This window comes from Carassius carassius, chromosome 2, assembly GCF_963082965.1.
Source record: "Carassius carassius chromosome 2, fCarCar2.1, whole genome shotgun sequence".
NCBI lineage: Eukaryota > Metazoa > Chordata > Actinopteri > Cypriniformes > Cyprinidae > Carassius > Carassius carassius.
In genome coordinates this window covers 17,654,370-17,667,806 of record NC_081756.1, presented here as the reverse complement: position 1 = coordinate 17,667,806, position 13,437 = coordinate 17,654,370, and the positions used below count along the sequence as shown (strand labels likewise).

General features: G+C 35.3%; 1 protein-coding gene across 1 annotated transcript; it reads left to right on the top strand.

The window, feature by feature from the left end:
* The first annotated feature begins 2,456 nt into the window (after positions 1–2,456).
* Positions 2,457–5,720, top strand: LOC132097306 (annexin A2-B-like). Its single transcript, XM_059502936.1, has 12 exons — positions 2,457–2,546; positions 2,732–2,825; positions 3,108–3,202; positions 3,321–3,434; positions 3,981–4,071; positions 4,151–4,230; positions 4,392–4,451; positions 4,640–4,733; positions 4,817–4,912; positions 5,174–5,232; positions 5,352–5,474; positions 5,606–5,720. The coding sequence occupies exons 1-12, from the start codon at positions 2,496–2,498 to the stop codon at positions 5,663–5,665; spliced, it is 1,017 nt and encodes a 338-aa protein (XP_059358919.1). The 5' UTR covers positions 2,457–2,495; the 3' UTR covers positions 5,666–5,720.
* Positions 5,721–13,437: the final 7,717 nt, after the last annotated feature.

The window sequence follows — 13,437 nt, the reverse complement described above, 5'->3', positions numbered from 1 at the left end:
CTTGTGAGGAAAATTACACTTGTCCTTTTTCTCTTGCTGGACTTTTACTGTACATCTATTCTGAGCAACTGTTACATGGATTCTCACTTAGTTTGATTGGGTTTTGCATTTAGCTTTCACACAAAGAATAAGATCAGATAAAATAAATTCCCTACATAATGGGGACCAAATGTCCCCACAAAGGTAATAATGTACTGTCTGCTCTCGCTGTAAAACCCAGCCCTCTGTTATCAGTGCTGCTATGACTGAGTCAGACATTGGCAGAAACTCTGTTGATTGAGGAATACTTCTCCACCTTTAGCAAACATACATCCTTTGAATCTTTAAAGGACTTTCGTCCTCCCAATGCTGCACATACACCATGTGTGAAGTAGTTTAGTGCAACATAGATCCAGAGGAGCATGTTGAGCCTGCTAAAGGTTTATAAATAGCTGTTTAACTCACTCTTTTCACAACTTCTCTAATCTGTAATATTTACATCACAGAAAGATGGTGGTTTTAACTCCGCTACATTTTTAATAGCAAGTTAGATGTGTTTACTTTTTGGATTAATTGACTTTTTCAAATAACGATATGAATCACTGAGTGTTTTCATTCTCATTGCTTGTATGATCAATTAAACTGCATGGTGCATTGCCATTTCTGTTATTGTCATGTATTTAGTTAATATCTTTGTAGAATATATTGAACATTGAAGAATGTATAACTGGGATTAGTGGAATATTTATCTGATGCAGGGCTCGACATTAAGCTTTGACATGAGCTTGACAAGTAAATCAATCATTCACTTGTCCAAGTAAAAAGTTACTTGTCCAGGGGAAAAAAGGTTTTTGTTGTTGTTGATGTTTTTTTTTTTGGCACAAATGTAATTTATTCTAAAGCAGTCTCATCAGTGACATTTGCTTTAAAAATATATTTGCTGCGTAAATCAGACTTACTGAAAATGCTAATTCATTCTCTGCCAGCAGGAGGTGCTTTAAAGCACAAGGTTTCCCCGGTAACTGCTGTACACAAAGCTGCGCTGAGCTCACAATCGCTGCTTTATCAGGCATATGACATGAAAGATGAAATAAAAATGACATCAAAAATTTAATAGACTAATTAATCACCTAAACTTTAATTATGTTTGTAGACGCGCCATAGCCAGACTGATAAACAGACACAGACCGGAAGTTGAAGTCTATATGATTAAAATAAATGTAATATGAAAAAATATATATTTATGATGGCAGTAATGATTAATATCAAGTTCCCTTTGAAAATGCACAATTTTACTGTTTGACATTATGGCAGAAATTGTGCTAACCATAGTACATTTTTATAAGGAATGTGTATCCTAGTAAAAGAATAACTAATTAACTAAACAACTTTTGGGTCTGCATCTTGAGTGGGTAGATAGGAGGAGTCATTGGGTGAGTGCATTTAAATGGGAATCCCATATACAGAGAGATACAACTGGAACTCCACAGCTACACTTTCACACTCCACAGCATAAGGTAAGACTCTGGTCCTCTGTTGTGATTCTCCATTGATTAGACTAAGACACATAAACTGAATCTCTTGATTATGAATCTTATCAAAAGACTAGCCTTGTCACATTTTTATTGCTGATTGTACTGCTTCTCGTTTTCTACTCCAGGGGGATCTGCAGAAAGAGCTGTAGTGGTCTTGCTGTGTGTGTGTGTGTGTGTGTGTGTGTGTGTGTGTGTGTGTGTGTGTTTTCTGTGACATATCAGGACACAACTTTGTATAATGACATGGGTATGACACAGGTATTACGAGGAGAGGGTGACTTATGAGGACATAACCCATGTCCCCATTTTTCGAAACGCTTATAAATCAAAAAGAATGAGTTTTTTTGAGAAAGTAAAAATGCACAAAATTTCCTGGTAGGGTTGGTGTAGGGTCATAGAATATATATTTGTGCAGTATAAAAACCATTACGCCTATGGGATGTCCCCACTTTTATTTTTGTTTAAAAACAAACGTGTGTGTGTGTGTGTGTGTGTGTGTGTGTGTGTGAGAGAGAGAGGTTCACGGATCTGTGGAATGTGTAAAGGGTGTGTGTCCGGGTGTGTCTGAACAAAGTTCCGGCAAACTCTTCACAACTCACTTCATAATGTATTGTGCAGCGAGAAAATGATTTCCTGTTAGCACTGCAGAGAACCGCTGTAGTGTTGCTAGGAATAATACTGTAGCACAACAAAACTCTTTTCTGTCTTTTTTTTAATGACATGAAAAGTAACTTTCTCAGTTACACCTTTAAGGGCAGTAAAAGGCTAATTGACTTAGATAATTGCCTGTGATGACACTGAACTGGGCTTTTATCTACACAGTACTGCTAAACACTATCTAAGACACCCATCACTAGACCTTTGAAACCAAGGGCGAGGTTGTGTTTTACAGCGGCTTAAAACACAGATTGTTTGAATTTATTTTAACTTCTCATTATTCGCCTTGGATGATTACATGTCTTCTCTGTCCTTTGCAGGAAAATGGCTTTAGTGTCTGAGATTTTGACGAAACTCACATTGAGTAATGGAGGGGTACGGTATTACAGTTGTAACATAAAATGTAGTATTATCACAAACTCAACAAACAAAATACACTTCTTTATATGCTGAGTGGCTATTAAGATTTATTGTTTGTTTTGGCCCAAAAAAAAATATTTTCTGATTCTATCCAGAATATTATTATATTTCAGTATCTATATTTCTTGATATATGTTCAGGAGAGAGAACCTAAATGCCCTACAGTGGTCCCAGTTTCTGGGTTTAACCCAGAGGAGGATGCAGCCAAAATCGAGACAGCCATCAAAACCAAAGGTAAGGGATGGTAACATAAACACTTCACATGCGTATAGGAATATGTCATTTCTATTTTGCACCACAGATTATATTTCCAGTGGAACGTAAAAAAAAATCCACAGTGGCATTTCGTAATTTATGCACTGAAATATTTGTTTTAGTGTCTTTATATTTGCTTAGCAAATAAACTGAGCTTTGACTTTCAGCTTGCTACTTTAAACAGGATGTAATGATGCTCCTGTCAATCCTTTCTCAGTCCCTATCTTCTCCTCTTACTTTCACCTTCATTTATTCATTCAGGTATTGATGAGCAGAAAATCATTGACATTTTGACAAAACGCAGTTGCTCACAAAGATCCGAAATTGCATTTGAGTATGAAAAACGGGCAAAGAAGGTATACATCATAACACATCAAAATGTGAACTATCTATTAAAATATGCATTTTCTTAACTTTACAAAATATATCTTGTGTACCAAAGTTCCAATCGACCTGACACTGTTTGTGTTGTAGGATCTGGGGAGTGCCCTGAAGGGGGCGCTCTCAGGCTCTTTGGAGCATCTGATTCTGGGACTGATGAAGAGTACAGCACAGTATGACGCCTCTGAACTCAAATCATCTGTGAAGGTGTATTTGATTGTTTCTGAAAAATGATTGTTTACTGCTATTCTCTGTTTAAGTATCAAAATTAAACTCCTGGTTCATATTTTAAAATATCTGAATAATGCATGAATAATATGAATAAAAGAACCTACACTACTCATCAAAAACGTGGTCTTGTATGCTCACCAAGGCATTTATTAAAACAAAAATACAGTAAAAATGGTAATACTGTGAAATATTGTTACAATTCAAAGTAACTGTTTTACTATTATTTAATATGTTTTAAAATTGTACTTTACATTTATTCTGTCGCAGTAGAGAACAATTCTGCTGCTTAATATTTTTTATAGAAGCCATGATAAAATATTTTTTCAGTATTTTTGATGAATAGAAAGTTCAAAAGAGCAGCATTTATTTGAAATTAAAACCAATTCAATGCATCCTTGCCCAATAAAAGAACTAATTTCCTTCAAAACAACACAAAACAAAAGTAACACTGGCCCCAGTTTTTTCAAACGTTTAATATTCATATATCATTGTATTCATGTGACAGTATGATGTTTTTTGCAGGGTCTGGGCACTGATGAGGAGAGTCTTATTGAGATGGTCTGCTCCCGCAATAAAGAAGAGCTAATGGAAATCAAGAAGGTTTACAGAGAAAGTGAGTGACACTGGCCATTAAAAGGCATAAAATGCACACATACACTAGTATTCATATCCCTTTCTTTTTCTTTTTGCAGTGTTTAAGAAGGAGTTGGAGAAAGATGTTTCTGGAGACACGTCTGGTGATTTTGCAAAGCTGCTCCTGGCCCTTGTACAGGTAACATAAGAGATAACTATAACAGTTATTTGTGGTAATTATGATCAAATTCTGTTTTTTTTTCACAATATGCAACAGGTCATTTTTCTTTACCACTAACATAACTTGCATATTGCAGATTCTGTATCACTGTACTCAAACGATTTCCTTCATGTCCACAGGCCAAGAGAGACGAGCCGAGTAACGTGGTGGACTATGAGAAGATCGACAATGATGCAAGAGTTAGTAGAGCCCTTCTGATTGAGGAACGTCAATTGATTCAATTGATGAATGTTTATTCAGCATGATTACAATAATATTATGATAGTATATGAAACAACTGTGCGTTCAGGTGACTCATGTTAGGAATGCTGGAATTACCAAAATGTTTACGTCTTTGTAATCCTTTGTCAATTATGGAAATATTTAGTCTCTTCATGAAGCTGGAGTGAATCGAAAGGGAACGGATGTGACCACCTGGATTTCAATCTTCTCTGAGAGGAGTGTCCCACACTTGCAGAAAGGTGAGACATGAACGGAGCTGTATTTGAAGTCAGGTGCCCTTATCATTTCTGCAACAATCTAACCAAAGCCTCTTTTTCCTCAGTGTTTGAAAGGTACAAGAGATACAGCCCATATGACATTAAGGAGAGCATTCGAAAGGAGGTGAAGGGAGATCTGGAAAAATCCTTCCTCACACTAGGTATCTATCAGCTGTCCATTCTTCACATGAGCTGTCAGAGATGTTTATGGCAGATTTCTTGAAGGTTATGCCTGTTCGCTCGGTTATCTTTCACCCTTTCCTTATATCCCTTCAACTGTTTGGTGAGGAACGTTTTGTGGAAAGCCCTGTGGAAAGAATCTAGAGGAGAACTGAAGAGAGACTATCCTATCAAAATAAAAAAATAAAATAAATAAAAAAACTTTTAACCGTGTCTTAAAATGTATCTCTGTCTTTCTTCAGTTGAGTACATGGAGAACAGACATCTGTATTTTGCCAGCAGACTCAATGAAGCCATGAAGGTGAATATTTAATTTTGACTGAATGTTATTTGCCTTAGCTGAGCTGAGTTGTATTGATCAGTTTCTTCTACGGAAAAAAAGTGTGTCTATACTAAACATTTAGATTTTGATGTTTTCAGAGTAAAAGTGTTAAAGATAAGGTCGTAACCCGCATCATCGTCTCCCGCTGTGAAGTTGATCTCATGAAGGTCCGCACAGAGTTTAAAAGGAATTTTGGAAAATCTCTGTACCAGACAATTTTAGTAAGTTTCCAAATGTTTCTTTCTTTCTCATTTGTTTTGTTATTTACCACCGTCGTCTTTTATTTCTCCACTTCGTTTGCTTCAAGCATTTTAATCCTAACTTTTCTAACTCATTGTCTTTTTCTCCTCAGGAGCACACTAAGGGAGACTACCAGAGAGCTCTCCTGAACCTCTGTGGAGGAGATGACTAAACAGATGTCCAGCAATGAAGACTTTCCGAAACAAATAGTTAAAAATGCAGTATTATTGTAAGAATGCTTTGTGTTTTCTTGTATGAGTGTTGTTTAATATTAGTTAAATTGATCCCATTTCAACTGAAAGGAATACAGAATCATGAATTTTAAAATAAGATTTTGTTTATTGTTGTTGATATTAATATTAAGTACACATGGTTTTTGAATGTGATGTGGGGCTACAGTTTGTTGAGACCCAGTTTGAGTTATTCTTGTCTCAAGTCCTGTCTTGTTTCCACACTTCAAGCGTATCAGAAATGTTTATTCTACACGAATTAGGCCCAGTATATACTTTTGGACAAATACTGTGGTTAGGAAAATTTCAAGGGACCGAACAAGATTTCTTCTGTTTTCGTTAAGGCTATCTCTATATTTTGCTACATTAAGTGATCACTACAAAAAAAAACTCTGGTGCCCAGGGAAGATTAAAAAATAAAAGAAGAAGAAGAAACAGGACAAAGACAGAGGTAATGTGATAGATAAACTATGAGGTAAAAGTTTGTGAACAAACTGTATGTAGTCTAGTCTTAAAGTTTTAAAAAGGGTTTTAATTCGTGGCGGTAACGTTAGAAAGGGCTTTGGTTTAGCAGAACATTGCTGCCATCTACTGGAAATTAAACACTTTAACTTTATTTTGAAGATTAAACAGTAACGTTACTGTATGCTAGAGAAGTGTTCAAACAAAACTGTATTAGTTTTGTGCGGGAATACCATAATATTAAATTATTCTTGCTGTTAGTGTCTTAATATCATGTGTCTTAGGCAGCACTTATATTTTTAGTTATACTAATAATAATAAATAATGTAGTAAAGCAATTACTGATAGAGCAATAATAGTTGTTTTATAATTTTTTTTTATAATTTGATTCATTATCCTTCAGCTTTGTGTATTAAACACTATTGGAGTAAACATTTTGAGAATATTAACTGGAAAGTGAGTATTTGAGAGAACAAATACGGTCAACAACAAAATTAGTGAAATGTACCTTAAAATGAAAGACTTAAATTACCAAAAATGTATTAAAAACTTTCATCAATGGGACAAGTTCAGTATTTATCCAGAAAGATAACGAAAACGATTGGTTGCTAGAGCGTTTGTTATGTTGTTTAAGTGCAAGTGTGATCATGTACAGTCAGCTGTAAATTGTAAATTTGTAAATTAACAATCGATTTAATAACAAACCATAATAAACCTTAACATTCACAGACTGAATGGCTATTATAGTTCCTATAGAAATGAAATATGGATAATAATAAACAACTGAAATGACAATAAACTATTTTGGCCTGTCTTGATTAACCTTCACATTTTAAAAAGCATATCTTTATATTTATAAAGATATATTTATAAAGCATTTCAATGTTTCAGTTATATATATAATATATATATATATTATTTAATGTTTTTAAAAACCCATAACCAATCTTTATGATCAAAGTTTATAATCAACATTTAATTTCAAGTTATATCATAGGACCTAAGAATGCTGATATGATTGGCAGAAAAGAATGTGATGTGGTGTCTTCATAATGTATTGTTGGGCTTGTGTAGACTTAGAGGCCATTGCAGCACACCGAATCGACATTCAGACCCTCGGTTATTGTAATGGAGACCTCCAGGCCAACTATATTTCTATGATCACAGTCTGAAAGAGCATGAATAATAGTGAGTGTGCACTGCTGTGTGTTTTCTGAAGGTGGGATGGTAGTAAATCATCAGACGTGACAGTTTTTAATCTTCCAGATTAATATCATTCCTCAGAAGCAAGGAGGAAAGAATGATCAGTGTGGGTGATGTTGTCATTGCTCCTCTCCTCTGGTTTACCTCTCATCGCTCATTTCCCCTCTCTTTTATCTGAAAGCTATGCTTATATATGCCTATATATGATCTATTTTGTAAGTTTATTAGTTTAAACCTGGTTAGAGTGAGTTAATTTAGTTATCACCAGCTTCACATAAGCATTACATAAATCTATTTATAGATGTTCACAGGCAAGATAAGAGAATTTTTAATGAAATGAAACTTGTTTACAACAGCTACAGTCTATCGCTATGGGCTGAATTCTAGTAAAGCCTGCCAGCACACCCTCACAGAATATTAAACAGATATTTGTATTACAAAGCAAACTCAGTTGTGCCATAGAGCAACCCCGATCAATCAGTCATGTGCTCCCAGACAAACCCAGTCATACAGACGCAACACACTCACACATACACAATGGTTCTAATGGACTGAAGGGAGGAGGCCAAACTCTGCAGGCCATATAGCGTAAACGCTAGACGTCTCATTGAATTAGTATCACAGTGTGAAAGACAAAGCACTGGCAAATGTAAATGAGGCCAGACATGCAATACTGCTGATTGGACTGAAATAATTAGAATAATACTGCCAGGAGACTTATTAAGAAGCATGGAACATAAATAACCGCAGAGATGAGTTAATAGCAGCCGGCTAAAGTAGCTCTTAAATATGCTAATGCCAGCTGTTTCTGTTTATCCATGGCCCACTGATAATCTGATTATTGATGTGCGGGTGCTATCGGAGGTGAATGATCCCATCCTTGCAGTGCTGAATGCAGTGGCTATTTTAATTTCAATTATTTAGCTCAGTAATTGGGGTGAAGAAAGCCAGTGAATGCCTTAGGAAAGCAGTCATAGGAACAACGCAACAGCAAAAACATGGTTAAGATTCAAGTTAGATCAAGATCTACCCCACTGTTCAAAATGCTGGTGTCAATTGTTTTTCTATTTACCAAAGACAATATAGACTTTTACATTGTACAAAGTAATTTAATGAATTTATGTTCTTTTGAACTTTATATTCATCAAATAACCCCCCCCCCCCCCCCCAAAAAAAAATCTATCACAGATTCCACAAAATGATTAAGCAACATTGTCAATAATAAGAAATACTTTGTAAGTACTAAATCAGCATATTAATATGAATTCTGAAGGATCATGTGGCAGGTGTGTTTTGACTTGGCCATATTTGTACTCAACTTTAGCACATTACTATTCTATACTACTATACTACGCGACTATTAAATATTATTTAAATAAAAGCAGACCGACTGGGGGAATATGCATCTCATATGTGCACTTTAAAGCAATGCAGTCGGCATATGATACAGATGCTGTGATTCTGTCTTGGACCCTATTCATGTGACACCCGGCCCTTTGTTAGATTGCATGTATAATTAAGAGACAGGGGTGCCTTGAGTTAATTTGTTGTTGTTTATATCGGCTTTATATTTTTCTTAATGCTAGTTGTTGATTCCTCTTAAAGGTGTCAACCCCTCAGTGCTAATAATTGATTTGGAGACTGAAATTTCTGCACAGGTTGTTCTGGCCAAGAGCGTTCACTCACAGAGCTCTTAGAGATGAATATATGATTTACCCTCTGCTGCCCCGCAGCTTTATGAAAGCTTGCACATGAAGGAAGAAAAATAATACAGAAACAAGTTATTGGAATATCTTGATTTCTTATGTTGAGCGTCTTATTTGAGGTTTATGCGATGACAGAATGACTCTCTCATTTGAGATGGGTTGTTTGATGCTTCTCTGTCACGAGGAGACGTTGTGTTGAGTGCTCTTTGGGGACTTGCGCTTGCCCCGCGGCCACAAAGAGAGTGGAGCGCTCTCTCTCTCAGCCTGACAGACAGAGACAGAGATGCTTTCATTTCCGCGCCAAGTGCTTCCGCCCTGGGTGAGTTTTCCTTGTTTTTCTCTGTCTCATTCACCCTCTCTATCCAAACACACTCACTGCACAGTGCTGTTACACACACACTATCAGTAAACAACAGATTTAAGCCTAAAACAATGTGAATCCCTGTGGACTTCAATTATTTATCAAATCAACAAGTACGGCTGTTTGTTATGTGGGCGGCCTTTGATGAATATAAGATAAATGCCCTGCCACGCTGAACAATCCTGCTTCCTTCCAAAACCAAAACAAAGTAAACTTATGCGGAGGCCATGCACACTGTCCCACTCATGTGTCAGCCCACTGTAAAAGACAAAGAGCTGCTTATTTTAATGGCGCTTTTTCAGATTATAAAAGCAGCATGAAACAATGAGGAATTATTTATCTGATCAAAAGTTTGGATTTTTAAAGATTTTTTTAATGTAAGATGTCTCTAATGCTCACTAAGGCTGCATTTATTACAAACATAGTAAAAACTGAAATATTGTGAAATATTAATCCAATTTAAAATAACTATTTTCTATGCCAATTTATTTTAAAATGTCATTTAGCACTGTGATGGCAAAGCCACACTGTCATATGATCCTTCAGAAATTATTCTAATATACTGATTTGATATTTGCACCCTGTTTGCATCTATCATTACCCATTTGGCAGGACAAAATATTAAGCTCACTCTGGTCTAATTTAACTGCTTGGTGGATTATGTTGAAATTAGAAGATGTTGCTTTAAAAACATAAACAAGACTTGAATTTAATTGTATTGCAGGAAACAAGAGGATCTTCTTTCATTATCAAGGGTCATTTACATTTTCTATAATGCATTTGGACGCTAGGGAAACTGTCCCATGATAAATTCTTTGCCATGCCCTTCACAGTTGTCGTAGCAGGACCATAAACAGCATTTATAATAATCTAGCGGGACGGCACACCCAGCTCACTGATTAGCATGCAGAAGACGAGAGGATTGGAGTAGTGACAGAGGCCACAGGGCTCATTGATATATCCTCATTGTTCTTCATCAGAAACACCAAGAGAGGTGCAGAAGAGAAAACACACATCAGACATTAACACTTCTGGGTGTCGCAGAGTCTTTCTGGAACTCTTCCTCATGTTGCAGTAGAAAGTATGTAAGATGTAAGGCTGGAATCTGAATCTGATCCCAAATTAAATCATTGTGAAATAATACAGAAAGACCTCTCAGAAGGCACAATATTCTGTGTTTGACTGCCTGAAAGAAGCTGTTGAGCTGTGAACATTTGTGATAAAGCATTGTGGTATGATATCAAAATTAAAATCAAACTTATCTCTTTCCAAACCTGTATGATTTTTGTTTTCTGCAGAAAACACACACACACACAAACACAAAGATATTTTGGAAAATAATCAACATTGGACTCCACTGATTTTCAATGTATGGATAAATAAAACACTGAGACATTTTTCAAAATATCTTCTTGTGTGTTCCACAAAAGTAGGAAATTCATACAGGTTTGGTCTGGGCGAGCAAATAATGACAATTATTGAGTGAACTTTCACTTTAGGTTCATCAGATATGCTTATATGACATAAAATGAAGGCTCTATTAACCTTCATATATAGCAATATAAAGATAAATATTAGATAACTCATAATTTTACAATATTAACTCATGAATCTTAATTAACATTCCATACAATTAAATCATAATAAATGAACCTCTTCCACGCTTTCTTTTTCTTATTTTGGCTTAGTTTTGGTCACTCATTAACCCATTAAGTATTAATAAATATGCTTTATCACATTATGCAATTAGAATAGTTTTACATGATAATGGGCTTCAGCCTCATTCTGTTCAGAGGATAATGCTGACTTGCATTTTTCGCTTTGAGCATCTTTAATTAATTATAGAATTTCTTTCATGGATGGTACAATGTTCACCTAAGCATTTCCTGAGATGTTATTCTGTTTGTTGTGGCAATACTGTTCTGTAAAAAAAAAAACAAAGGATGAAAAAGTAATTAAGTTCAGTAATAAAATCTCAAGCATCCACGCAACATTAAATGCCCATCCAACTCCATCAATTACTCCAAGTGCTCTCTCTTTCTCTCTCTCTCTCTCTCTCTCTCTCTCTCTCTCTCACACACACACACACACACACACACACACACACACACGCTTTATCCACCTGAGATCAGCGCAGGCTTTGTGTGGATATGAGGAGTCATCTCACTCGTATAGTCAGCACTGTTTTAATACACAATATCATTCAATAAAATTCTATAAGCATTACCAACAGTACCTTAAAATATCATCCTAGTTTTAAACATGCAGTTGGAGTTCATGAAAACTAAAAAATTATGAAAGCATCAAGACATGTCTAAATCTAAAATTTGCATAATATTCTGTCTGCTGAGACAGCTCCATATGCCCAATTTTTGAAGGAAGAATAGATGTATCCCTTTTTCTATTCATAAAAGAATCCAGAGAAAAAAATCTATCACTGTTATTTGTTAACCAAGCAAGTGCTAAAATAGAAATGCTGGATACATATCCAAATGCTAATGATATATAAAATAGGGCTGAGACTATCTTACAAATAAAAAAGCTTATTGTTTTTTTTTTTTTTCTTATTTAAAAAATGTGATAAAAAAAATGTGATTTTTTTTTTAAACAATGCAATTTAGCGTAATCTACAGTGTAACCAGCAATCATTAACTTTAAGTAACCTATTGTAATCGAGCTGATTTAGTGATTTAGTTTAATTCAAATCTGTTCATTTTATTTTTAGGTTACCTGACAAATGGTTTTTACAGGGTAAATGGTAAGAAAAATTAATAAAACTATATGTATCACATGTGTATAGGCTATATGTATTTGTATTCATTGTAGAATGTTGAGTGTCTAATGAATGCAGTCCCAGAGCAGTTCAGTGTGAGCTTTACAGCCGACAGTAAAACATTTCAGTGCTGAAGAAATTTGGCTCTTTTTGAAATACTGGCCCCGTGTTGTCATGGATGACATACGGTTATTTTTCGTGAGGCTGAGACATATTTTATCATAATCAGTATATGACGCGAGAGTGGGGCCTTGCACACATCATTGGCTTTTCTTGCTTAGTTAGATGGTGAAGGTCAGAGTTCTTAGCCTTTATGGTTGTTTAACTTTAAAGAATTATGGTATGTAATGAACACACCCCATTTATTTTCTCCTCAGTTGAAGGTTAGTTTCTCGTAAGTACAAAGGGGTTTACTTTACAACAAAAATAGAATACTTTCACATTTAAGAAAATATTAAATGTGAGTCTTTATTTAATTATTTTCAGTCAATTTATATCCTTATGACATTTACTTACATATTAACTTGATCAAAAACATAACATTTAATAATGATGATACCCAGAAAATCAAATATCATTGACAGAATGTGTTTAAATATTTTATATATTCATATTAATGCATCAGTGGTTTATAAAATAAGACCCAGCAGTCTGCTTGTTCTGGCTCAGCTGCAGGAAATAGTTTACCTTCTTTGTTATGCTCCCTTACTTCGTTGTAACATGACATCTGTAAACCATTGATCATCAGTTTTGCATAGATTACTGAAAAAAACATAGTTTATTGGTAAATGAACACAAGCTCAGATAGTCTAATCTGATTCCAGAGAAGATCATTTGTGTCAAGTCACAAAGCAGGGATACACAAAGTTTATCATATTCTAAATGTATGCAAACACATTTTTATCATACATTTCTGTAAAGACTGAGAAACCTTTACTACTTTGCTTTTGATCCACACTTAAACTCCAACATACAGCTGGTAAAAGATAGTTATAAGGAATTTACATACTTGTATACTTCAAAGCTACCTGTGAATAAAAGCTACCCGTTGTTCCTTTCAAACGCAAACTTGGGAAATTAAAAGTGCTTCTCAAGCACATTAGACCACCAAGCTCTGAATTACCACTCCAACACACAATGTGATGTTGACACCGCCCCTTCTTCAGTCCTGTGGAGCTCTAGGGTGTTGAAGACTTTCTCTTTCTCAGT